This window comes from Astyanax mexicanus, chromosome 23 (assembly GCF_023375975.1).
Source record: "Astyanax mexicanus isolate ESR-SI-001 chromosome 23, AstMex3_surface, whole genome shotgun sequence".
NCBI classification, from domain to species: domain Eukaryota; kingdom Metazoa; phylum Chordata; class Actinopteri; order Characiformes; family Acestrorhamphidae; genus Astyanax; species Astyanax mexicanus.
The window spans coordinates 2,100,001-2,127,405 of record NC_064430.1 but is presented as its reverse complement, the minus strand read 5'-3'; the positions used below and the strand labels follow the sequence as shown (position 1 = coordinate 2,127,405).

Below are 27,405 nucleotides of genomic sequence, written 5' to 3'. Positions count from 1 at the left end.
AATGAGAATATTTTTATTTGGAATTTGGGAGAAATGTTGTCTGTAGTTTATAGAATAAAACAACAATGTTCATTTTACTCAAACATAAACCTATAAATAGCAAAATCAGAGAAACTGATTCAGAAACTGAAGTGATCTCTTCATTTTTTTTCCAGAGCTGTGTGTGTTCATAATGTTATAATTCATTATGATGTACAGTATGTTTTTTCAGCAGTAAACTGAAGACAGATCTGAGGCTTTTATTCAGTATATTTAGCTGTAATTAATTGGTTAATTTGCTCCTAATGTTGTCTAGTGTTTTTCTGTTTGCTAGTCTGTGTTGTGACACTGCCGTCTGCACCACCCACACATTAAATAATAAATCACACACACACACACACACACACACACACATGGGCAGAAACACAGGTTAAGTACAACTTTTATTAATACTGGAATCATCACAGTGCGTTTTGTTACATTAGCAGTGACTAAAGTTAACAAAATGAAGAGGATAAATATTACAAAAAAAAAAAAGAAAATCAGAAAAAACAGAGAGAACACAATAAATTAAAGAGAAAGAAGAGATATAGAAGAAATAGAAGAAGAAGGAGGACAGAGACGACAGCACCTGTAGCTTTAACTTGACTTCCCTAACAGGAAGGAGGGGGAGGGTTCGTACAAAAACCAGTGAGCATATTTTTATTATTTTATTTTATTTTAAGTCTTTTCCACAGGAATTAGAGAGGAATAAGAGAAGTGGATGAGAAGAGAGGTGTGGCAGAGAGCTGATATACATTATTATCGCATTTTATTTTACTGTATCGTATTTAACGTAATTTAATTTAATTGCATTTTGTATTTTGTTGTATTTAGTATAATTTATACGTGAGGATCGAGAGGTTTCAGTGCAGCAGGAGAAGAGAAGACATTCAGCTGAGTTACCATGGTGCCAGGTTGCCAAGCATCAATCTCGGCTGAGAGGATTGAAGGAAGTGTGTGTGTGTGTGTGTGTGTGTAGAGAGAGAGAGAGAAAGCAGAGGTTTGACTGCTGGCTGGGTGAGTTTCAGGATTCAGGGCCTGTGTGAGCAGCAGAGTGTGTGTGGGTGAGACTGAGTGGGAGTTCGGTCCGGAACGAAACCCGTCAGCAGAAGCGAAAGAGCGTGAATCACAAAAACGAGCCAAATGCTGCATTTTATCATTTTATACACATTAAAAACAATGAAGGCCAATGAGATAAACAAGACAAGATGACGCAGATGGTATAAAGAATCGGCCTGAGCTCTGAGGGGCTGATTGACGTATTATACTCTGCAACCGGGGAGTTTTCACAAGCGACTCGTGCTGATTGAAGTATTATAATTGGCAACAATCGCTCAGGCTGATTGGCTTAGTGTACTCGGCAATCGAGGTGTTGGCACACGTGCCTCAGGCCAATTGGGATATTATACTCTGCAACTGGGGTGCTGGAACAAGGCTCTAAGGACATTTACTGCATTATACTTAACAACCACAAGGTTGGTAAAAGTGGTTCAGACCAATTGCCGCATTATACTCTGCAACTGGGGTGCTGGAACAAATGGCTCAGGCCAATTGGCACATTATACTTAGCACAAGCAACTTGGGCTGATTGGCTTATTATACTCGGCAATCGGGGTGTTGAGACAAAGTGACTCGGGCCAATAGGCATTTTATAATTGGCAACAATCGCTCAGGCCAATTGACTCATTATACTCAGAAACCGAGGTGTTTGCACAAGCAACTCAGGCCAATTGGCATATTAAAATTGGCAACAATTGCTCACACTGATTGGCTTTTTACACTTGGCAATCGAGGTGTTGGCACAAGTGATTTAGGCCAATTGGGATATTATACTCTGCAACTGGGGTGCTGGAACAAGCCTCTAAGGACAATTACTGCATTATACTTAACAACCACACGGTTGGTAAAAGTGGTTCAGGGCAATTAGCGCATTACATTCGGCAACCGGGGTGCTGGAACAAATGGCTCAGGCCAACTGGCACATTATACTTGACAACCACAGGGTTGGCACAAGTGGCTCAGGCCAATTGGCACATTATACTTAGCACAAGCTACTTGGACTGACTGGCTTATTATACTCAGCAATCAAGGTGTTGGCACAATCGACATGTGCCGATTGGCGTATTATAATTGGCAACAATAGTTCACGCTGATTGGCTCATTATACTCGGAAACTGAGGTGTTCGCACAAGCGACCCATGCCAATTGGTGTATTATAACTGGCAACAACTGCTCAGGCCAATTGGCTCATTATACTTGGAAATCTAGGTGTTGGCACAAGGGATGAAAGGCCAATTGCCACATTATACTCTGCAACCGGGGTGCTAGAACAAGCATCTAAGGACAATTGCTGCATTATACTTGACAACCAGAGGGTTGGCACAAGTGACTCGGTAGATTGGCCTATTATACTCAGCAATCGAGGCACAGGCACAAGCAACTTAGGCCTTTGACTTATTATACTCTGCAATCTGGGTGTTTGCACAAATGGCTAAGGCCAACTGGCACATTATTATACTCAGCAATCGAGGCATTGGCACAAGCGACTTGGTAGATTGGCGTATTATATCCAGCAATCAAGGTGTTGGCACATGTGGCTCAGGTCAATTGGCGTATTATTATACTCAGAAATCTAGGTGTTGGTACAAGCGGCTCGGGCCGATTAGTGCATTGTATTTGCCAACCAGGGTGTTGGCACATGTGGCTCAGGCCGACTGGCACATTATAATCAGCAATCGAGTTGTTGGCACAAAAGCGGCTTAGGCCATTTGCCATATTATACTCAACAATCGGGGTGTTGGCACAAGCAGCTCCGGCTGAATGGCGCATTATACTCTGCAATCTCATTACAAACAATGCTATCCGTATGATATGAACGAGGCAACCAATGTAGAATGAAGATTCGGCCCAAGTTGAGGCTGAGATATGGGAGCTGCATCAACTTAGACTCAGAGGAATTGGGCCAAATGTGGTTTTTACTCAGAAACTGTGATTTGGCGGTGTTGGCACAAGCTGCTCTAGCTCATAATTGGCTTTTTATACATTACAAACAATGCTATCCCAATAATGAGATGAGCAAAGCAACCCAGACAGCATGAAGAATCGGCCTGAGCTCGGCTGATGTATGACAGCATCCTCTGAGAATTGGGTCGATTGTAGTTTATACTCAGCAGCCGGTGCAAATGTGGTGTAATACTCTGCAAATCAAGTCTAGATTAAGTCCCAGAAAAGTCCAGAGTGATTTTTGTGGGAAAGTTGAAAACGCACTGTTTCTCCACGTCAGGCTCGTAAACGTGATGCTGACAGCGCTTCCTTACATAATTTCCTTCCAACACTTCCAACACAGTCGCTCTCCAGCTGTCTCGCTAATGCTCCCTTATTAAAGTAAACAGCTCCTTATATCAGCAGGAAGGCCGAACACACTGCCGCTACCTGGTAGTTTGAATTAGAACACAAAGAACAATAGCCGCGGTCATGCCAGCCTCGTAATTTAGCGCCGCTTTCCCCACTAAATAAGTGGGAAATTGCATCAATAGGCATTTTCATTTAGCAATAAACAAAAGAGCAGTTCTGATGAAGGGTCTCCGCTCTATAGTAATTGGGTTATTTTCTGCTTGTGTGTTTTTTTCCCCTTTTCTCCACAGAGAAAAACAATCGCTATAATCCGAAAAAAATGAAAGTAATGTGAACGTACTCGCATCTGAGCATCTGTCCAATGAGGCTGCGCTTGGATCTGGAGAAGCAATTACTGTATATTAGCAATTACTGTGTAGTAAAGGCTGTGAAATACATGAAATATGATTTTATGGATTTTTCAGGTCATTAGGAAAGAACAAATTCAAAGTCAGAAGGCAGCGTGTAAACTTAAAAAGTAGAAACAAATGCAAATTAGCTGGGTTTTTAGTTAAGCTAATTAATGCAATAAATGCATACTTTGTACGTTACCAATTACTCATCAGATTACTGTTTATGAAATGCATGAAATGATTTTTTTGTGGCCTAAAACATTGAAGTATTCAGGCCAGCCCATGCATACTAGCTTAAATAGCCTATACAGGTTTTTGAAAGTGAATAGGCTAATTCTGCTAGCTGAAGCTAATGCTAATGTGGCAATCAGCCTGAGTCTCTTTTAGAAAGAGTGAACTGACTTATGTATGCTTTTATGCTTTTTTTTTGCCCACAGATTCAAAAGCAAGAATGCCATTGATACTGAAACTGTTAAGCATGGGGGTGGGAGCATTACTGCGTGAGAGCTTCTTTGCTATTTTAAAACCGTGGTAGTTTTAACGTATTAACCTTAAACTACCTGAAACCATTTGTTATGCATTAGAAACAACAGCAGCACTCGACTCAGTGTAGTTATTATTATTTTTGATGGAAAAAAGGCTTGGTAACTCAAGTTTGTATTCAATATTGTTCAAATTTTGAGCTGTTTCCAATGTTTCTAACATAGTTAATGCTAGCGCTAGTTGTAAAATGAGACAAGAACAAATCCTGCATTACATTTATCTCGTTATTAGGAAAAGTTTTTTTTGAACACAAAAGTTAAAAGACAGTGTGTAATCTCAAAACTTGAAACAATGCAAATTAGTTCCAATTTTTGGAGCTCCATAATGCAATGAATGCATTACATTCCAATATTGTACATTACCAATTATTGTTTATAAAATGCATTTTGTGGCCTTAAAAAGATAACATCTCTGGATTTCCAAATCAAGAAACAAATGTATAAATCAAGTATTTGAAGCATACTAGCATTGCTAGCCAAAGCTAATGCTAATGCTAATGATAACAAGCTGCACTTGACTGAGTGTAGCTCATATTATATAGGCGATAATGGCTTGGAAATCCATGTTTTTTTTTTGGGATTGTGAGCAATTTCTATGTAATCTTTCTAACGTAGTTAACATTAGCAAAGAAAAGGGAAGACATATGCTAACAATGCTAATTCATCTAGCTTTAGCGCTAGCTGTAAAAGGTGAGAACAAATGCCGTGTTTCATTAACCTTATATGTTGGATGTAATTCCAATGTGTTCCAATATGGTTTCAAATATGATATGTTAGCATTGCTCCAAGTTTTGATTGTTAGCATTATACAGTATTTTGCACATTTAAACAGCATGGAAACGGCGTGTCCTCAGTTGTAGGACTGGTTTAATGAGATGCTAATAGATAGAACAGCTGTATAATAAACTCTATAATACTTCAAATTCCATATTTAATTCTGAACTTTTGTGTTTGGTGAGGCTCTCCCGACTTTCCAAATCTAAAATTCGACCTGTTTGGAACTGGGAAATTCAAATGAAGCACAGCATAATTGATTAGCATGTAAACATTAATAGTAACGAGCGTGTTATCGTTAGCTTCGCTAGCTTCGTTAGCTTCATTAGCTAACGCTCACTTTCTTTCTTTCTTTAGCACCGGCTTGGCAGGGATACAGGCGTCGCCGTGTCGTTTTTATTTCGAGGAAATCGCCGACGCACTTCTTCTGGTAAGACTTCTGGTGTAAGACGGCTGCTTTATAATAAGGCAGATCATGAATAATTCATAACGCAGGAATTTTAACAAGCACGCAACATCAGGAATCTGACTGAAATGGTGAATGATACATAATCTGGCGAAGGAATGTCAGCGGGGGAAAGCGAGAGCGACAGGGTGTCACCTCTTCACCTGAGTACCAACAGAAGCTGCACAGCTCGGGCTGAATGTGTTTGTGCTCCTGTGTGTTCACCCACTTCAGGACTTTGCTGAAAAGTGACAGTAGCCAGGTTTCCGTCCAATTTGTTGGAATAATGATGCTGCGAACACTTCTTATCCACCGTCTCACAGCGGGTTTGACTCTACAGACAGTTGCATGCAATGACTGTGATTTACTGCAGTGTATTTACAGCATATTGCTATTCTGATCTCCGTATTGTAGATGAGTTGCAATAATGCAATAAGTTGCATTTTAAGGCGTTTTTATACCAGAACTATTTGGTTCGCACTGCAAAAAACTAAATCTTGGCAAGTGAAATTTTCTAAATTTAAGGCAATAAATCTTATTTTCTTCTCTGATAAGACTTTTTATCTTACTAAGCATTGTGTGTAAGTGTTAGATTATTTTGCTTATTTTAGGAATAATGATCTTAATCAGTCTTATTTAGAATTTGTACCTTATTTTAAGTCATTTGAACTCAAGATAAGCACAATCAAGCATCAATCAAGTTATTCTGACTCTTTTGTCCAAAAACAGTGACTTCTTTGAGACTTTTCCATTGCTTTTGGTAAGAAATCTTGCTAAGAAAATATTCTGCTTACCCCATTGGCAGATTTTGTTTTTGCTTAATATACATATATTTGTCTTAATTTTCATATATTTTGTCTAGTTTTTTGCCAATGGATTTCTTGCAGTGCGGTTAAAACGGACTTTAGTTGGTTTGCACTCTCAACATACTTACAACATACTTGTGTTGTGAATGTGACTGAGAACAGACTAGCCTATGTAAAATGCGTGTAACTGGGGGCTTCCACTAGAGGGCAGTAGGTAGACTTGTATATGCTCTTCTCACAATTGGATGAGCAAGAATCCCACTAAAACTGGAACTGTTAAGCATGGGGGTGGCAGCATCATGGCTTGGGACTTCTCTGCTGTCTTAAGACCATGAAAGCTTTCCATTATTAACCTTAAACTACCTGGAATTGTCTCTATAATCTAGTGGTTTCGTGTGTATTGCGAGTCGCGTTAATTTTAAGTTTTAAGTTAAGTTTGGTTCGATTGAGCAGGTGTGAAAACTGTAATCGCAAGGGGAGATGACCTCGGTCCGGTCCCAATCGAATTCTGAAGCGAATCGTTTGTGATAAGAACGTGATCCGGTCTCGATTCAACCCCAGCTATCAAATATGCTTCTTTTATTTGAGCTAAACTGCTGATAAGGCGCAATTTAATCTGATACATTAGCCAGATCTCTAATTACCACAGCTACTGTATGAACAAACTCTGTTTCTGCTGCTCCATGCTGTTTACACACACTAAGAGTGCTGTATGTGCAGTGAACAAACTCAATAACTATAGAAACTATTTGATTTTATGCATGTCACGATAATTGCATAATCAGCTTATTGTACAATAAATGGGATATGCTGACTTTGATATCACCCATTATGTTTTTCTTAGCAAGAATAGCGGATTAATTTTATTATTTTAATATTATTACTATAAGGATGTTTGAACCATTAAGTTTCAAATTTAATTTTTTTTAACATTCTTTAAAAAAACCTTGTTACTCTTTAAAACTGTTATCGAATTTGTATGCTATTAACTTAATTAAAATAAACTAAATAACTAAATTATTTCAGCAGCATAAAATTATCTTAAAATGATAATATTGTGTGTTGTATCTGTTTGTTTATCAGATTTTTAGTTATTGATGTCTAAACATCGATATAATGTGGGTTTTGAGTGATATTGAAATATCGAAAAAATTCTATAATTATTATTGAAATATTCTACAGCAATAAATATTGATTTCCAATTATTGCCCAGTCCTATTATCATTATATATATATATATATATATATATATATATATATATATATATATATATATATATACTCTCTGTGCTGTCTCTTCCTCCATTGCCAGCGTTGCCTCAATCTCTCAAACCCAGACCCTCAGTCTCTCAGTCTTTCTTCTCTCTCTTTGCTTTCGCTCGTTTGACAGTCAGTGTGAAATGTCAAGGCAGATTAAGCGTGAAAGAAAAACGCGAGACCATATTGAATTAGCGCGCTGCACATAGAATAACATTATACAAGTCATCTCCGCCTCAAAGCCTTGTATCTCCGACACGTCAACTTTAGCCGAGAAGGGAAAAACACTTGAATTTGAAAGGAAGTCAATGTAAAAAAGACGTTTCTAAAGCATTCAACTGGTCTATTCATCGTGAAATCTGGACACAATGTAAAGACAAACGGACTGATTAAAAGGCGAAAAAATGGCGACTGTGGAGATACAAGGCTTTTGCGCAACAGCAACAAAATACAGGATATTTCAGAAGTCTACGTTCACACAGCAGGTAAAATCAGCCCAAATCTGATCTGAACTGAATTAGCTTTTTTTGTGTAGTGTTTCAATAGTGATGTAACAGATCAGATCTCATAAATATAGAAATATAGAAATAGCTGAACCTAACCACAGGGGGCGCTGCTGCAGGGACAAGGAAAAATAATAATGAAAAAAAATAGTTTAAAAGCGAATTCCCAAACACTTTCACAAGCTAAAGAAGTGGGCGTGGCCTAATATGATATGATAAAAATCCAGCTGTAGACATTAGAACTTGTGATAAAACCAAAACTTCATGTGAAGTGTCATTTTTAAGTGCATCAGATAAACATCAGATAAACATCAGATTTGGATTTGATGAGAAGCCAAATTTACCTGCAGTGTGAACGTAGCGTAATTTTAAGCGCACTTGACTTTTACCTTTTTTTTCTCTCTAGTTACGTTCTAGTTACTCTCTTCTTCTCTACAAATATTAGACGATCTATATCAAACCTACGGAGCCCCTAAGGTGACATCATGTAATAAATAATAAAAATAATCCATGGCAACATCTTATAATTAATTAAGAGTAAGCTTCATTATTCTCCAGCTAGATTTATTTAACTCGGTTTTATGCCTTAATAAGTCGTGGCCACGCCTTAATGATCTATGATCTCATTCCCACGCCTTAGGATCTTGTTCCCATGCCTTAATTATGTCATTCCCACGCCTTAATTATCTCATTCCCATGCCACTTGACCTTTGCTTTTTTTCTAGTTACGTTTTCGTAACAACTCTCTTCTTCTCTACAAATATTAGGTGATCTATGTCAAACGTACGGAGCCCCTAAGGTGACATCATGTAATAAAATAAAAACAATAATGCGTGGCCACACCTTAACAAGATCCTAAGGCGTGGGAATGAAATAATTAAGATCATTAAGGTTTGCACAACTTATTAAGGCGTGGAAAAGAGTCAATTAAATCATAGCCATTAAGGCGTGGCCACAAGATCCTTTCACAGTTTCACAGTTAACAAGGCGATTAGCTCTCTTTCTTTATGAGTATTAATTTAGAGTAAGATTAGATTAAGTAAGATTTAATTAACTTGTTTCCATGCCTTAATAAGTCGTGGCCACGCCTTAATTATCTATGATCTCGTTCCCACACCTTAGGATTTCGTTCCCACGCCTTAATTATGTAATTCCCACGCCTTAATTATCTCGTTCCCATACCTTAGGATCTCGTTCCCACGCCTTAATGAAGCCCCTAAGGTGGCATCATGTAAAAAATAAAAAAAGGCCTGGGAACGAGATCCTAAATCATGGGAACGAGTTGATTAAGGCGTGGGATTGAGATCCTAATGCATAGGAACAAGATCATTAAGGAGTGGGAACAAGATTATATTAATGCGTTGGAACTAGATATTTAAGGTGTTGGAACAAAATCATGAAGGCGTGGCCACAACTTATGAAGGCGTGAGAATTAGTTAATTAAGGCGTGGCCAATAAGTCTTATTGTTTCTGCGTCTGAGCCCATGAGCTTTTAGTATGAGAATTAAAAGTCTTTTACTCAGAATTATTCCATGTTTCACTGCAAGAGATTCCAAAATATCTCCATAATTCATCATTATCAGAGATAAAAATAAAACTAAATCAGTTTACTCCTAATTTTTTTTTACAAAAGATTATTCTTGGATTAAATGAGCGTTAATGTAATATTCAGTTTTCTTCGTTAACATTAATTTAGCATTACCTAGGCAGATTTAATTAACTCGTTTTCACACCTAAATAAGTCGTGGCCACGCCTTAATGATCTATGATCTCTTTCCCACACCTTATGATCTCGTTCCCATGCCTTAATACATTTTTTTTTTTTTTTTACATGATGTCGCCTTAGGGGCTCCGTACAAACTTAATTTTACATTTTTCTTTTACATTTTTCTCTGTTGTTGCCATGTAGGCAATGAGGCTACAGTACAGTTACCGTCCACCTCCTCTCCTTTTTTTACAGTACATGTACGTATATATATATATATATATATATATATATATATATATATATATATATATATATATATATGTATGTATGTGAATATATATATATATATATATATATATATATATATATATATATATATATATATATATACATATATATATATACACAAAGTTATAAATGACCTGTGCTTTCTGGAAGAGCGTCCTCCGAGGTGAGGTCACTAAGGGGTCTGGGGTTGTGGCACAGTCTCATTGTGGCACATCGTCTTTTAACGCAAAAGTAGGTACACCTCATTTTTTTGTGTGTGTCGTTTGTCTTACTTTTCGTTTCTTTTTTGTACGTTAGATTTTGTTTAAATCAGCTACAGGCATTCCTAAAACAGAGTGCTCTATTTTTTTTTTTGCAAAATAAATAATCCCCAACAAACGAAACAAAAAAAAAAGAAAAACAAAAAATATATTAATAATAATTAAGTATTAAGTGTCCATAAAATTTTTAGTCGCACACGTAGTGGTCATTTTCCGAGCGACAGATCTACGTATATGCGAGACGGCGGGGGGTTATAATGAATCATGGGAGCACAGAAAGTCACTCACAGACAGAAACTACAGGACTAAAACAGTGGGTCTTTTCGTCTTTTTGGCCACCTATACACTACTCCAGAGTCCAGAGTCTCCACCAGTGGTCTCCAATCGTTCGTACGATCTTCTTTTTTTCTCGTAGGGTCGTCTCAACGTCTCCACTTGACGCGACGCAACTCAACGCTTCAGGTGAATCACTTCATAAGTCACATTCTAAAAAGTTCTAGTTCAGGCAGTGGAATGTGCGCATTTTTTAACTTTCTAGACTGATTTTTTTCGCCGGAAGTCGTCCTTTCTATCCTTGTTTCAGGTTCTTTATTATAGGTCTTTCTTGTCCCCTCGTGTCCACCAGGTCCGTGCCTTCATCTTAGCTCATTATCCTCTTTTATTAGCTCCAGCCAAAACAATACTGTACAGTTGCGTCTATTGGTGGTAGGAGGGGGGAGGGGCTGTGGTTTTGAGGCTTGCGGGTGGGAGACTCAGTAAGATAACATACCAAAAATCTTTAAAAACTCATTTTACATTGTAGGAAAAAAAAATGCTTTTAAAAGCAAAAAATAAAATAAAAATAAAAAATGAATAAAACACCCATCATATACATCCCCAACTCTTCCCTCCTTTCTACACCCTTCACTTCAATTCACTTCTCTTCTCTTTCTTTATCTCTTTCACTATTCTCTTTTTCCTCAATCATTTCCCCATCCTTTCGCTACTTTCTGTTTACTTCCCTCTTCCTTCTTTCCCTACCGTGCAGCCACAGTGACACCTTGTGGTCAGTTTTAACACTGCCGCCTTAAAAAGTAGTCAAAATTGCTCCACTTCCCTCCTCCCTACCTCACTCTCTACCTCACAATACTGAATATATGAACAGGACTACAGAACCGAGACGAGGACTAACTAAGACAAGGATCAGGCTTGTCTGCTGACCTCCAGTTGACCTTGTAGGCTTGTCTGCTGACCTCAAGTTGACCTTGTAGGCTTGTCTGCTGACCTCAAGTTGACCTCGCTCCAATCATAATACAGTACTGATGACCAGGACTAACCTAGACAAGGCTTAGGTTCGTCTGCTGGCCTCCAGTTGACCTCCTTCCTCTTGTTATAAGAGAAGGACTAACCTAGACAAGGCTCAGGTTTGTCTGCTGACCTCCAGTTGACCTTGTAGGCTCGTCTGCTGACCTCAAGTTGACCTCGTTCTCCTCATTATAAGACGAGGACTAACTTAGACAAGGTTCAGGTTTGTCTGCTGACCTCCAGTTGACCTCATTCCTCTCATTATAGACAAGGCTAGACAAGGCTCAGACTCGTCTGTTGACCTCCAGTTGACCTTGTAGGCTCGTCTGCTGACCTCCAGTTGACCTCATTCTTCTTGTTATAAGACGAGGACTAACCTACACAAGGGTCAGGCTCGTCTGCTGACCTCTAATTGACCTCACTCCCCTCATAATACAGTACTGATGACCTGGAATAATCTATACCTGGCTCAAACTTGTCTGCTGACCTCCAGTTGACCTTGTAGGCTTGTCTGCTGACCTCCAGTTGACCTCATGTCCCTCTTTGTTAGATGTGGACTAACCTGGACAAGGCTCAGACTTGTCTGCTGACCTCCAGTTGACCTCATTCCCCTCATTATATGACAAGGACTAACCTACACAAGACTCAGGCTCGTCTGCTGACCTCCAGTTGACCTTGTAGGCTTGTCTGCTCACCTCTAATTGACCTTGCTCCCCTCATAATACGGTAGTTATGACCAGGACTAAAGTAGATAAGGCTCAGGTTCACCTGCTGACCTCAAATTGACCTCAAGTTGACCTCGTTTTCCTCAATATAAGACAAGGACTAACCGAGACAAGGTTTAGACTCTTGGACTGACATCCGGTTCACCTTATTGGCTCGTCTGTTGACCTTCTGTTGACCTTGTTACTCTCCTAATACTGTATTTTAGACCAGGACTAACCTAGACAAGGTTTGGACTTATCTGCTGACCTCCAGTTTCTCTTGTTGCCCCCATAAGACTAATAGTAAGTATGACCAGAACTAACCTCAGCACCTACTCCGGATAAAATTACAGCTTTGTACATGTTAAAAAATAAGCTACTCTCGTAAATCCTTCCTTCCTTCTTTCTTCCACCAACCAAAAAAAAAGCATCATTGCTCACATTATATTGGCAATTCAATTCTTTATGTCTACAAAATACGTACAGCATACGTACACCTGACACACACACACACACACACACACTCATACACACATACACACACACACACACACACTCATACACACACACACACTCATACACACATACACTCGTACACTTGTCACGCTCTAGTTCAGGAACAGGGATTAAGATTAATTGCTTAGAATGACAACACAAATTAAAAAATAATCGAAAATTCAGGATTAAGACGAAGAAAACTGAAGACAAGCCCCACCCCCTTTACAGAAGAACCACAAGCTGACCTGCAGCAGAAGCCCCGCCCACCTTCTGCCTGACTGACAGCCACACCGACCAATCGCAAAACAGACAAATAAATGCAGCACAGTAACGGCTCGGTCGGCTTGGCTTTCAGCTGGCAGTGAAACGTCACAGGAGAGAGCTGGAGGTGAGGGGTGGGGCTTTTATTTTGTAAGGGGGGGCATTGGCCACCCCGGTCCTCCTCCTTTTCTTAAATGAGCTTTTCCAGCACTGAATCCTGGGGTCCGGAGTTCAGAGGGTTTGTTAGTTGGTTGGTTGTTCAAGACCCAAAAGTTTGAGTTCATTTTTTTTATTCTGTTTCATTTCGTTTAATTTCGCTTCATTGCCGGAAGTCCTTTTCTTCGTCTCCTTGTCTCCTTGCGTCCTATCGTCCTTTCCTTTTTCGGCCGCCCAGCGCCTCGCTATAGTCTGATAGTCTACATCAGTTCACTTTGTTCGCTTCACTTTGTTCGCTTTGCTTTGTGATTGGGTGGTGTTAATAAGACAAACATGCGTCCAGACACGCTAAAGAGTTGTTATTATAGTGGCCTGAGCCTGTTGTAGTTGTTGTTGTTATTTAGCATTTTTACTTCTTTACTTCTTTTTTTGTTTTAACCGTTATTTATCGCTTGATCACGTATTTAAATTCTAACGACGTCTTTTTTAAAACACAATTTTTTTTTTAATCCTCTTTTTCGTAGCTCGTCGTAGCTCGCTGTATCTCTACGGCGAGTCCACGACGTGTAGTGTTTTTGTTCTTGTTCTTCTTTTTTTCTCCTCGTTTAATCACAAAATGCGCGGTGCCGAGCGGTCGTTGGAGACGGTCTTGCGGAGCCGTACGCCGCGACGGATGGACACCAGCATGTCTCCGCTCTCCTGGGGATCTTGCTCGTCTACCTGGGCTTCTGGTCCAGGAGGAGGCCGGTCGGGGAGCGAAGGGAAGGGGAACTGACCTTCACCCAGGGCATGGGCGCTGGCCACCAGCTCGCCGATCTTCTCCACCAGGCTGTGACGGTTGGCGGCGAGCAGCTGGTCCTCTTCTCCGCCGTGGCCGTACACGCTCATCTCCACGGCCCCCGCGCCCCAGGCGGTGTTGGGCAGGCTCAGGCGCTTGGGCGACGCCTTCACGTACTCTAAGGCGCTGGGGGAGGAGTCATCCGGCACGTAGAACACGCACTCCTCGCTGCCGACGCGAGCCGGAGGCCCAGGATAGGCTCCTCCCGGCGAGTCGGGCACAGTAGGGGTCTTCACTGGCACTATCGGTGGCCGTATGGGGATGGGGCCGGCATTAGACAGGGTGCGTCTGACGCCAGGCTTGGTGGACGGCGTTCGGCGAATGGTGGCAGTTCCTGGAGTCCCTGGTCCCCCGCCACTACCTCCACCACCACCGCCGCCACCTCCTCCGCCTCCTCCGCTGGCACCTGGAGGTCCACCCTGAGCACCCACGCCGCTGGGAAGGCCGGCGGTGCTGGCAGGACGCTTGGTCTGGATCATGCGGCGGTAGTTCTGGGCGATGTTGCTGTGCCGAGGGATGGTGGAGGACTTGTCAAAGTCGGCCTGGCCGTCGGCTTCAGCGTCGCCGTTCACAGAGTAGCAGTCGTAGTCGGAGCCTGAAGGGTGGAGGAGAGATTAGAGAGGAATGAGACACTGGATACACTTAAAATCCTTAAAAGTGTGCCTTATGTATAAATTTTACAAGGAGCAGTAAAGCCACTCTGCTGAAGTAGAGGGTGGAGCAGTCTTAGCATTACCCACTAACTAAGCTAAGCGCTAGCTCTTTTGCCATTCAGAGATGAGTATTATCAGCATGTAATCTGCTGCTAACCCCAGCTAGCACTGCTGGAGCAGCATAAGCCGCTAACAGCGCTAAGTGCTAGCTCTTAAACAAGCTATGTAGGATGGACTGCTAGCTAATATCACTCTGGCACACTGGAACACTCAGTGTAGCCCTGTATGACAGCATTTACTAGCGCTAACTGTGGCTAGTGCTAGCAGTTAGCCACTAATGATAATGATAATGCTGCTGCACCTTAGTAGAAATCTGGAAATATAAGCTTACTGTAAATAAACAGATGCGCTTTACTCACCAAATAAACAGTTTTCAGAAGAGAGAACTGTGCAGATTAACATCCAGCGCTGGATTTTAAAGTTTTGTTTACTTAGCTTAACTTTACTTTACTTTTCAAAACATTGTTAAATGTTCATATACTGTTCTAGAATTTTCATTCTTAAATATACTTCTGGTATTTAAATTTGTTTTTTTAATATTTTATTACTTTTTGTTCATTACTTTTCTTATCAAGAGTTAATTACTTGAATTTCTTGTCTCTTAATAAAGTGTTTGAGAGCATCAGTTAAAGTAAAGTAGTGAAGAGGTAGAGTTACAGGTATACAGTGAATAGTGAATATTTGAGTAATGTTCTAATCCAGATTATGAAAGGAAAAGATAATGTTAAAGTGAAATATCATATTAGTTTAACAGATAACCTGTAAATGGTCTCAGACACAACATTTTCCCCATTTCTTAAAGGTCATTATCTAACACTGTCCTTAAAATATGATCATATTTCTCTTAAAATGTGAACTAAATATTTCAGACGGTAATTTTCAATGACTAGAACTCTTTAAGGCTTCTCTGATTCCCCACCGCCAGCGGTAACCATTAAATCAATTCTCAGTAGGAAGCAAAATCCATCGCGTTTTAATCCTAATGGCTCTAATGGTCTTTTTCGGCAGAGTTGTAATGAACCAAATTGGGACGGATGTTTAGCATTTTAACAAAAATTGTGTGTGAAGTGGAGAAGATTGTCTGTCATCGCCTTTAAGCCAAAATAAATAGAATAAATTAAATGGAATATACGATACACACCCTACTTTTTACCATGACCTTATGATACGTTTTAGAACACCCCTATAGTTTAGAGACTAAGTTCAATCATGTTAATCTGAGCTAAAGGCTAAAGCTGCTGTTTCCATGTGGGTCAGCCAGACGTCTTCCTGTAGCAGTTTTCTCCAGTTTCTAAGAGTCTTTATTTGAAGGTGTAGGGGTACTATATAAATACAGCGCTGGGAAAAAATAAGAAAGCACTTAAAAATATATTTCTTTGATTTTACCAAATTGAAAACCTCCGAAATATAATCAAAATTTCTCATTTGCTGTGAATAAATGCTCTAAATGAGAATATATTTATTTGGAATTTGGGAGAAACGTTGTCTGTAGTTTATAGAATAAAACAACAATGTTCATTTTACTCAAAAATAAACCTATAAATAGCAAAATCAGAGAAACTGATTCAGAAACTGAAGCGTTTTTTTTCCTCTTAATTGTTTTCTACATCAAAGTGAATAAGGGTGTCGCCATGTTTCCCTTCTAATGGGGAAGCAATGGGAATTGCCTAAGTAAACAAAACTGTAATTCTTTAAAAACATTCAAATGAGTGCTGGATGTTAAGCTACACAGATTTCTCTCCTAAAAACTGTTGATTTGGGTCACTAAAGTGCTTCCTTTCATTTACAGTATTTTGTCTAAGGGTGAGTTTTCAGTGAATTTAGTCTCCAGCACTAAGGCTGGGTGCAGCAGCATTAGCATTGGCCGCTAACCGCTGTGCTAGCGGGACTTAAATGCTGCCTGATAGTGCAAGACTGAGGAATCATGAGTGTTCTAGCTAGCCAGGGTGATATCAGCTAATGGTTCGTACCATGTAGCTTGTTTTAACACAGTAAACACGCTACAGACTACAGTCCGGTATACTTGCACATGAATGGTGAAAGAGCTAGTGCTTTGCACGGCTAATGCTAATGCTGCTGAACCTAGCCTTAGAGCTTTACTGCTCCTTAATACCCAACTGGTAGAATTTAAACATAAGGAGCACCGGATTATTAGGCACACTGTTGATTTTTGGGGAAATTAAAGGATTTTAAGTGCACCTTATAATCCGAATATTACGATGTGTGTGTATGTGTGTGTGTGTATGTGTGTGTGTGTGTTACCCTGGGATGGTATAGTGTCCTCGGAGCAGGAGGGCGTGGTGGTCTGGGTGCTGTATCCGCTGGAGTACTGCAGTGAGTCTCTGCTGCTCTTCTGCTGCTCCATACTGAGACCTCGGGTCAGAACCATGGCCAGATCACTGGCCGCCGGGGACACCTCCTCACCGTGCTGCAACACACACACACACACGCAAACACACACACACACACACACACACACACACACAAACACACACACACACACACACACGCAAACACACACACACACACACACACGCAAACACACACACACACACACACACATGCAAAATGTCACTCATATCACCAACTAACGGATAAAAATATAAAAAAAAAAAGCTCAAAAATGACAATTAAGACAAATATACGCATTCCCATATATTACCATATATTAACCATTTAAGAGTTATTCTCTCTTTTTTAAATTTTGACAATTTGGTTACTTTAAAATATATATAAAAACTATTTATTTAGATCCTTCTCTCTCTCTTTCACTAACTCTCTTTCTGTCACTCTCTCTCTCTCTCTATGTATATATATACAGTGAGTCCAAGAAGTATTTGATCCCTTGCTGATTTTCTTCGTTGGCCCACTAATAAAGACATGATCATTCTATACTTTTAATGGTAGATGTATTCTTACATGGAGAGACAGAATATTAAAAAGAAAATCCAGAAAATAAATCTAAGGAATATATATTAATTGATTTGTATTTCATGGAGTGAAATAAGTATTTGATCCCTTAGTATTCATTAGCAGTTCTGGCTTTTACAGACCAGTTAGACACTCCCAATCAACTTGTTACCTGACCTGAAGCCACCTGTTCTCACTAATCACTTGTGTGAAAAACACCTGTCCACAGAATCAGACAGATCACACAGATTTCAAGTCTCCATCATGGGTAAAACCAAAGAGCTGTCACAGGACCTCAGAGTCAGAATTGTTGACCTTCACAAAGCTGGAATGGGCTACAAAAAGATTAGTAAGGTGTTGGATGTGAAAGTAACAACTATTGGTGCAATTATCAGAAAGTTTAAAGAGTATAACATGACAATCAACAGACCTCGGCCCGGTGCTCCAAAGAAGATTTCGCCTCGTGGGGTGGCAATGATGCTGAGAACGGTCAGAAATCGTCCTGCAACCACTCGGCAGGAGTTAGCAAATGACCTGAAGGCAGCTGGGACCACAGTTTGCAAGGAAACAATTGGCAACACTTTGCGCAACAATGGATTCACATCCTGCAGTGCCCGAAAGGTACCCCTGCTGAAGAGAGCACATGTGGAGGTGCGCCAATGATCATTTGAAAGATGAACCAAGTTATTGGGAGAAGGTTTTGTGGTCAGACGAGACCAAAATTGAACTTTTTGGCCTAAACTCCACCCGCCATGTGTGGAGGAAGAAAAATGCTGCCTATGACCCCAAGAACACTATGCCCACCGTCAAGCATGGAGGTGGAAGCATAATGTTTTGGGGGTGTTTCTCTGCCAAGGGTGCAGGGCTACTTCACCGCATCACTGGGAAGATGGATGGAGCCATGTACCGCACAATCCTGAGGGACAACCTCCTCCCCTCTGCCAGGGATCTGAAAATGGGCCGTGGTTGGGTCTTCCAACATGATAACAACCCTAAACATACAGCAAAGGCAACAAAGGATTGGCTCAAGAAAAATCACATTAAGGTCATGGAGTGGCCCAGCCAGTCGCCAGACCTCAATCCGATCGAAAATCTATGGAGGGAGCTGAAGGTCAGAGTTGCCAAGCGACAGCCCACCAACCTTCATGATTTAGAGAGGATCTGCAAAGAAGAGTGGGCCAAAATTCCCCCTGGTGTGTGTGTGCTAAACTTGTGGTTAACTACAACAAACGTCTCACCGCTGTGCTTGCAAACAAAGGCTTTGCCACTAAGTATTGAGTGTGTTTGGCAAGAGGGATCAAATACTTATTTTCCTCATTGAAATACAAATTAATTAAAATATATTCTTTAAAATTATATTCTGGATTTTTGTCTTGATATTCTGTCTCTCCATGTTAGAATATATCTACCATTAAAAGTGCAGAAGGATAGTGTCTTTATTAGTGGGCAAACAAAGAAAATCAGCAAGGGATCAAATACTTCTTGGACTCACTGTATATATATATATATTTTTTTTATATTACTTTTTCTCCCCTCAGTCTGTAACAGTGCCTAGATAGCGCTGTGGGAATCCCTGTTTGTTTGTGTATCTTTACACACACACATACATATAAAATCAAGTATTTAATCAGGTTAAGCTGGCTCAAAATAAAAAAAAAACAAGATTTAATTTTAAATAAATAAAATAACCCCAAATAAAAGTGGACAGGCTAAAATTTTAAGCAAAAAACAATTAGAATAAATAAAAAATAATGGAAATAAATAAAATTAATAGAATTAGGATAATACCACAAAGATTTTAAAGAAAGTAAATGGTAGAGATAACATATATAGCTAAATAAAATGAATAAAATAAATAAAAAGGTGAATCAGTTACAGTCTGTCTGAAAGGGGTTAAAATAATATATATATATATATATATATACTACGTAATTTCATTTGTGTCCCTTAATTGTTTTCATGTCTTTAATATGAATCTACAATGTGAAAAATACATTAAACTTTTGACTGGTTTTGTAAAGGGGCCTACAATAATTGTAGTAGTTAATAAGTTGTTGAAAAGGCTCAATTAATGTTCAATATTAAGAGCAGATTTCCTAAATGTATTGAGGAAGTAATCTGAATTTGGAATATTTACATAGTAATTAAGGATTAAAATAATCAAATGGAATAAAAACAGAACTCTAACACGTCTGAATCCAGCAGAGGGCGGTGTAAAACCTTTCAGTGCAGTAAATAAATCACAGTAAGACTGTTAATGGCTAAATGCTGCCACACACTGGAGAAACAGGACTTTATTTTTGTCCCCTTTTTTTTAGGATTAGAACACTTTTAATATATTCCATTTAGAAAGTTAAAAAAGTTAATTGCTCTTTTATATACAATAAAATGGGATTATTATGTAATAAAGTGGTGTTTTGCTACCCAAAAAAATAAGAGAGCACTTAAAAATGATGAGATTCTTTGATTTTACCAAATTAAAATCCTCTGGAATATAATCAAGAGGAAGATGGATGATCACAAACCATCAAACCACCAAACTGAACTGCTTGAATTTTTACACCAGGAGTGAAGCAGCATAAAGTTATCCAAAAGCAGTGTGTAAGACTGGTGGAGGAGAACATGATGCCAAGATGCATGAAAACTGTGATAAAAACAGGGTTATTCCACCAAATATTGATTATTTCTGAACTCTTAAAACTTTATGAATATGAACTTGTTTTCTTTGCATTATTTGAGGTCTGAAAGCTCTGCATCATTTTTGTTATTTCAGCCATTTCTCATTTTCTGTAAATAAATGCTCTAAATTAGAATATTTTTATTTGGAGTTTGGGAGAAATGTTGTCTGTAGTTTATAGAATAAAACAACAATGTTCATTTTACTCAAACATAAACCTATAAATAGTAAAATCAGAGAAACTGATTCAGAAACTGAGGTGCTCTCTTCATTTTTTACAGAGTTGTATATAAATTATAGGAATTTAACTTTAATCCGTACCTTAGCCGCGATGGTGGCGGGGGTCATCCTGGGTCTCTGGGGGTCTTCGGGTTGGACCCCAGCGTAGCCCTGTGATTGGGGCGATGCCTCCGACTCCCTCAGCCTATCCAGCGGCTCCTTCCTCCTCTGGAGCGTGTTGACCAATGGCTGCTCGTGCGAACCTGCCTTGGACCAATCCTGAAGAGATGGGCGGGGTTATTGCAGGTCTATATAATGAACAGAGTTTGGGAGACCCGCCCACTATCCAGCAGTTTGAGCGTCCTTTCACCAGATATCACCAAAAATCACCAGATATCACCACAGCGGTGGCTATTAGATTGTTATAGGTCCAGAACCAGAACCTACAGGAAGCACCTTCAGCCGCCTGCTCAGTTTAGCAAATCTCAGAGTGCAGAGATTTGAAACCGGGAGAACAGAAAAGGTCGGTGTTAAAGGAGCAAAATGAGGTAATGAATGGAGTTAAGCAGGAAATGAAATTAAAGCAGGACAACTGCAAATACGCATCATTAATGACGAGCAAAATTAATACACACACACACGTATACTGTACACCGATCAGGTATAACATTATGACCACCTCCATGCACAATCTTCACAATCTATTATCCATCATTTGTTCAGTTCCACTGATCATACAGGACAATTTGTAGTTCTAAAATCATATTTACAGACTGTAGTCCTGTAAATAGACTACACCTGTGTGTACCAGTGATCTCCCAGCTCCAGACTACACACACTGATGTCACTCACGGACACCTCCAAAACTACAATCACCTGAGTATTGATTTCACCTGTTCACCACCACATATATACACCCCTGTACTTCATTCACTTTACTTCACATTTACTTCACATCTGACTTTCCTATACTTATCCCATAATACAGCACTCTGCTCCCTGTACCTGTTGTTCCCACATAAATTATTCTGCACCTATCATATGGACACTTTACTGTACATCCTGTACATTTGCACCCCTGGTCACTACACTACGCACCTAACTTAAATACAATACTTGCACAGGTTTATGTTTAATATTGTCATATCAGCTGATACCCGCTATCTCCTATACTTAATTTATTCTTTTACTGCACTACCTCATATCTACAACTGATTACTTCCACACTTTCTATAGTTTTTGTATTTATATATTTATGTATATATTTTTTAAGTCTCAGTTTAGAATTTTAAGTTTATAGTTTAGAGTCTTATATCCCTCACTGCGCTCTCTTATTGTACTACACTTATTGTTTGTTTCTACTTACTTGTGTAACTGCTACTGGCTGCTACATTTCCTTCGGGATCAATAAAGTATCTATCTATCTATCTATCTATCTATCTATCTATCTATCTATCTATCTATCTATCTATCTATCTATCTATCTATCTATCTATCTATCTATCTATCTATCTATCTATCTATCTATCTATCTCAGCGCATGTATATAGCATTGTACATTTTTATATCCAGTTATATTCACATATATCTACAGAGCAATATCATATGTCTTTTTAATGTCTGTGTAATTATTGTGTATACTGTTTAAGATAACTGTATGTTTCTATTTTATTTTATTATTCTACTATGTCGTAAATATTGTTCTTTGCATAGTAGTGGGAACCTGTACCCACGTTTTTCACTCACCTGTACACCTTTTTTATACCTTTATTTATTATGCCTTTCCTTATTATCGACCTGGAATATCTCACCATACTTCTTATGATCAGTGGAGCTGATAAGATAATGGATAATAGGTGTAAAAACATGGAGCTGTTTATAATCGTTTGATTGATCGGTGTAAACACACACAGAGACACAGAGACACAGCGCCAAAAAATAAAATAAAATTAAATTAAATTAAAAAATCAAGCAAAATCTCTGCAAAGAAAAAGTGCCCATGGGAACAAACCTTCCAGCAAGGAACCTTTGATGTGGGAGAGGAAGTGTTGGATCCGGGGGAGCGGTTATAGGGTGGGGACGCAGGAAGAATGACAGAGAAAGGCCTGATGGAGCCAGGGTGAGAGAGAGCAGGGCGGAAGGTAGCGAAGGACGAGCCAAACTGCGGAACGGAGAGACAACATCGAGATCATCGTCAGAGCAACCAGAGGCCCCGCCCCTTTTCAGGAACCGGAGACCTCGATTGGTCAGAGAGCACAGAGCAGACGAGAGAGAGGGAGGAGCCAGAGCCCCAATCTGTACCGTAAAATTTATAATATCCAAATTTACACCAAAGAATAGTACAGACATTCAGATACACTCACGGGTTCATACAGTACATTTATACACATATATAAATGTATAAAGAAACACATAATTAATCATGTAGTAAATTAAAAGTGTTAAACAAACCAAAAAATACTCGTTAAAATGATCTAAATTAAGATGCATCATGTGCAACAGATGGAACCCTTGCTCTTCCTTTCCTGGGGCATTCCTGATGAGTGCCAGTTTCATCAATTTAAAGTTTTTTTTTATGGTTTTTAACTTTCAAAGTTCATGAAATTATTCTTTCAGATCATTTTTTATTTCTTTAGTTGAGTAATTCTTGCACAAGTTAAGCAATAATACACTCAAGGTTCGTGCTATAACATGTAACATTGGCACTATAAGCATACAGGCCAATATTACACATTACAGCACGAGCCTTGAGTGCATTATTGCTTAACTATACCACAGTTCCATTATTATCACTGTTTATTGAAAGATTTTAAAGAGTTAAAGGGGAGGAGAAAAAAATAGGATCTGTTTGGTTATAAAAATATAACTCCATCAGTTAAAATAGTTCCATTGCTGCTCTGTTTTTAGCTGCGCTGTTTGGTTTGTAAGCGCTGCATCATTGCTAGGTTACCTGTATGTGGCAGAGCATTACCGGCTGATAACGGTACTCATAGAACGCCTCTCAGCCAATCACATCACAGGGTCGGAACTAACAGCTGTATAATCTGGATTAGAACATGACTCAAATATATCTGTAACTCTACCTCTTCACTACTTTACTTTAACTGATGCTCTCAAACACTTTATTAAGAGACAAGAAATTCAAGTAATTAACTCTTGATGAGTTCAGCACAGCTGTTAACTGAAAGCCTGAATTCCAGGAGACTCTACCTCATAAAACCGACTGATAAAATCCAGCAGAGATGAGTAAAACTGATAATCTAAGCAAGAGGAGAAACTTTACATAATGTTAAATATGAAACATATTCTGGTTTGTTTAACACTTTTTGTTTAGTAAATAATTCTATATGTTCTTCATCATAGTTTGGATGGCTTTCGTATTAATTTAAAATGAAGAACGTTTTAAAAAATAATAAAAAAAACTATATATATTTTAAGGCTGCATCAATCGCCTGACAAAACAGAAAAAGATATAGTATTGATTTGTTAACTTTGGATAGCAGTAACATTGCTGTTAATGTGGAATGTGGAATTATTCTGGTATTGGATGATAAATTATATATATATATATATATATATATATATATATATATATATATATATATATATATATATAAAACTCATTGGCATAGTCCAATTAAGCCGATATTTCAAACTGATATTTGCTAATATTTTGCTGTCTGCACTACTTTAAAATTAATTGATTTATAGAGTTTTGCGTTTATTTTTAAACAATTTCAATATATTTATTGTTTTATTTAACCTGTTAATTTAAAGAAAGAGGATTTAAAGTTGTGAACAGTTAGCTAAATGTATTTATCAGGAGAAACATTTATTTTTATTGATTTTATACAGAAGGTCAAAAGTTAAAATCTAAGGCAATAAATGTTAATTTTTCTTTTCTAAAATTATACGAGGGTGTGTAGTGACTCTGTAAGTTATAAATGTGTAATATCAATAATCGGCATCGGCCCAAAATTCCCACATTTCTGCATCCATAAATGCAGCTTCAGTGGGCGGCTCAACACGCTTGAAGGAGAACATTAAACTGCCTGTTGTTCTCTATGGGATTTCCAGCCATGAATTGAAATTGTAGATATAATAAGTCTATAATAAAAGAGTGAACACTTAGACAGTTGTGCCACCCAGGAGCTCATCATGAAAGGCCATAGTTTTCGTATCTTGATCTTCCGTATCTTCAAATTTGAGTTCGATACAAAGTACTAATTGTCTAAACTATAACACAGAGCACAGAAATTGATTGAATATTAGGCAAAAAGAGAAAAGGAAATGCAAGAAATCATGAAGATATGATTAGTCGACTATCTGAACACTACTCACTACTACAGTCTCTGGTCTATTATCTACTATTTGAACTAGTTGTTAGTTGCAGCCCTAATATAGAGTACATGATGTGTTTAACGTGGTGAAATAAATGTGAGAAATGCATTTTTATAAGACAGTAAAAGAGTAAAAGACAAACATTCATCAGTCATATCAATACAGCACATCACAGACAGTACAGTACAGTGTTGACAGAATAAAACATGCTAACATGGCTAAAATAAGAGTGAATTTGTATGAATTAATGTTTTATTGAGAGTATGTACTCACCGTCGTAGGAGAGCTGCATTCACTCACTGACTGACACGTTTCGGACGCCTCTGAGGAAGCTGAACTCGATGACTTCTGCAAAAAACAGAGCAAAAAAACGTGATTATCACCAACCATTAAAAAGTAAGATTCCACTTTAAAATGATGAGTTTCTTTAATTTTAACAAACTGAAACCTCTGGAATATAATCAAGAGGAAGATGGATGATCACAAACCATCAAACCACCAAACTGAACTGCTTGAATTTTTAAAAGCACCAGGAGTAAAGCAGCATAAAGTTATCCAAAAGCAGTGTGTAAGACTGGTGGAGGAGAACATGATGCCAAGATGCATAAAAAAAACTGATTTAGAGAAAATGATTCAGAAAATAAAGCTGTCTCTTAAATTTTCCAGAGCTGAATATATACTCTCCAACTCCAGCTTCCAGTAAATAAAATAACATTGCTGTTCCCGTAATAAATGAACTGCTGGAGCTCCTTCACAGCGTCAACCAGCAGCTCAGTTTCCTCTGCTGAGAAGCGTTTGTTGGACACGTCCAGGTAGCTGCACCGTTAAAATAGCAATCCGCCAAAGTCAGAGCTCACCTGGTTTCTACAGGGAATGATGAGCTCTTGAAGTGACACTCTGATTGGTTTATTTTTCACGTTACGCCCAAAATTAAGCACACAGAGAATTAGTACATGCCTTTTGCGTGTTTCGAGCCACACGAGGTGTACTTTTCTCAACGTTACGATAGCAAAGAAACACTCACACGCCCTAAATCAAGCTGCACAGTGCACTTGTCTATAAATCGGTCTCACAATGTCCTAAATGTAAGTAAAGTCCAGCGATGAGGTTACTGAAGTTCTCGGCATCAAAACAGACTAGCAGTGCCCTCTACAGGGCACTGATAGTACCTGCTACATACAACGAAACTGAAACACCTGGTTTTAGAGCACAATAATTGATTGTGGTGACGGACAGTTCTGGTGGAAACAGGAGAGTTGAGGTGCACATTGAATTCTGCGTGATTTGATCAGCCGTGGTTTTATGTTTTTTGGATACAATCCGGGTTAGCACCCGAACATCCCTTTCAGACAGCTTCCTCTTACAGCGTCCACAGTTAATCCTGTTGGATGTGGTTGGTCCTTTTTGGTGGTATGCTGACATTACCCTGGATACCATGGCTCTTGATGCATCACAAAGACTTGCTGTCTTGGTCACAGATGCTCCAGCAAGACGTGCACCAACAATTTGTCCTCTTTTGAACTCTGGTATGTCTCCCATAATGTTGTGTGCATTGCAATATTTAGAGCAGAACTGTGCTCTTACCCTGCTAATTGAATCTTCACACTCTGCTCTTACTGGTGCAATGTGCAATTAATGAAGATTGACCACCAGGCTGCTCCATGTATGTATGTAATTCACTTCCAAGGGTATGGAAAAAGACAAAAAAAAAAAAAAAAAAAAAAAGCCTAATCCAGGCTCTTACCTGGCTGGTGATGTCGGAGGGCATGGGCGAGGGGGGTTTGGAGTAGACGTTGGCGTCCTGAGAGATGAAGCCGGAGTCGTGGGAGGAGACGCTGCTGAGGCGGTGAGCGCCCCCCGGTGGCGGCTGGGCCAGGCTGCGGTAGCGACAGGACGAACTGGGTGAGTGAGTCTGAGAGCCGCCCGAGGAGCGAGAGGCGCTACTGTGGGCGCTGTTCACACTGCTGCAGGGCCAGGAGGAGGAGGAGGAGGGCATGGAGGGGTACGGGGTGGAGGGTAAGGGGTGGAGGGTGGAGGTACAGGGTGGGGGTACAGGTGGAGGTGATGAACAGAAAGTGATGGGTGCAGGAACGACAGATATGAAGACAGTAAAGGGAGGAGTGTGGAGGAAATGAGTGAGGATGAAGGTTGGGAACGTAAAAGAGTGTGGAGATAATCATAAGGAGATGAAAAGATCAGATCATTAAGAGAGGGGGATGTGAGATGATGTCATTAAGAAAAAAAATAAAAATAAAAATAAATAATAAAAATGACATTTAATGACAAGTTTTGGAAAATATGATTAAATTATGTGAATTTTTACAAAAAAAAAAAAATATCATGAATTTTTGACAAATGTAGTTCAATTACGTAATTTTTTGGAAAACGTGATTCAGTGATGTGAATTTTTGAAAAAATAAATTTGTAACATGATTTTTTTTTTAATTATACATT

The 27,405-nt window shown here is 39.1% G+C and overlaps 1 protein-coding gene across 6 annotated transcripts in view; it reads right to left on the bottom strand.

Annotated features, from left to right (window-relative positions):
- Positions 1–409: 409 nt before the first annotated feature.
- mtss1lb (MTSS I-BAR domain containing 2b) overlaps positions 410–27,405 on the bottom strand; it is a 131,774-nt gene continuing 104,778 nt past the window's right edge. Inside the window, exons 10-16 of one of the 6 annotated variants that reach the window (XR_007429061.1) lie at positions 26,696–26,915; positions 25,225–25,299; positions 22,622–22,771; positions 20,713–20,889; positions 17,067–17,232; positions 11,969–14,686; positions 410–11,799 (exon numbers count right to left, since the gene is read on the bottom strand). Coding sequence is in view for 4 of the 6 variants with exons in the window: in XM_022685869.2 (XP_022541590.2) it covers positions 13,863–14,686; positions 17,067–17,232; positions 20,713–20,889; positions 22,622–22,771; positions 25,225–25,299; positions 26,696–26,915 (1,612 nt within the window). In the remaining 2 variants the exon portion in view is untranslated. Of the gene's footprint in view, positions 14,687–17,066; positions 17,233–20,712; positions 20,890–22,621; positions 22,772–25,224; positions 25,300–26,695; positions 26,916–27,405 lie in introns of all 6 variants that reach the window. The other 5 variants (XR_007429060.1, XM_022685869.2, XM_022685872.2 and 2 more) reach the window with 5 other exon arrangements.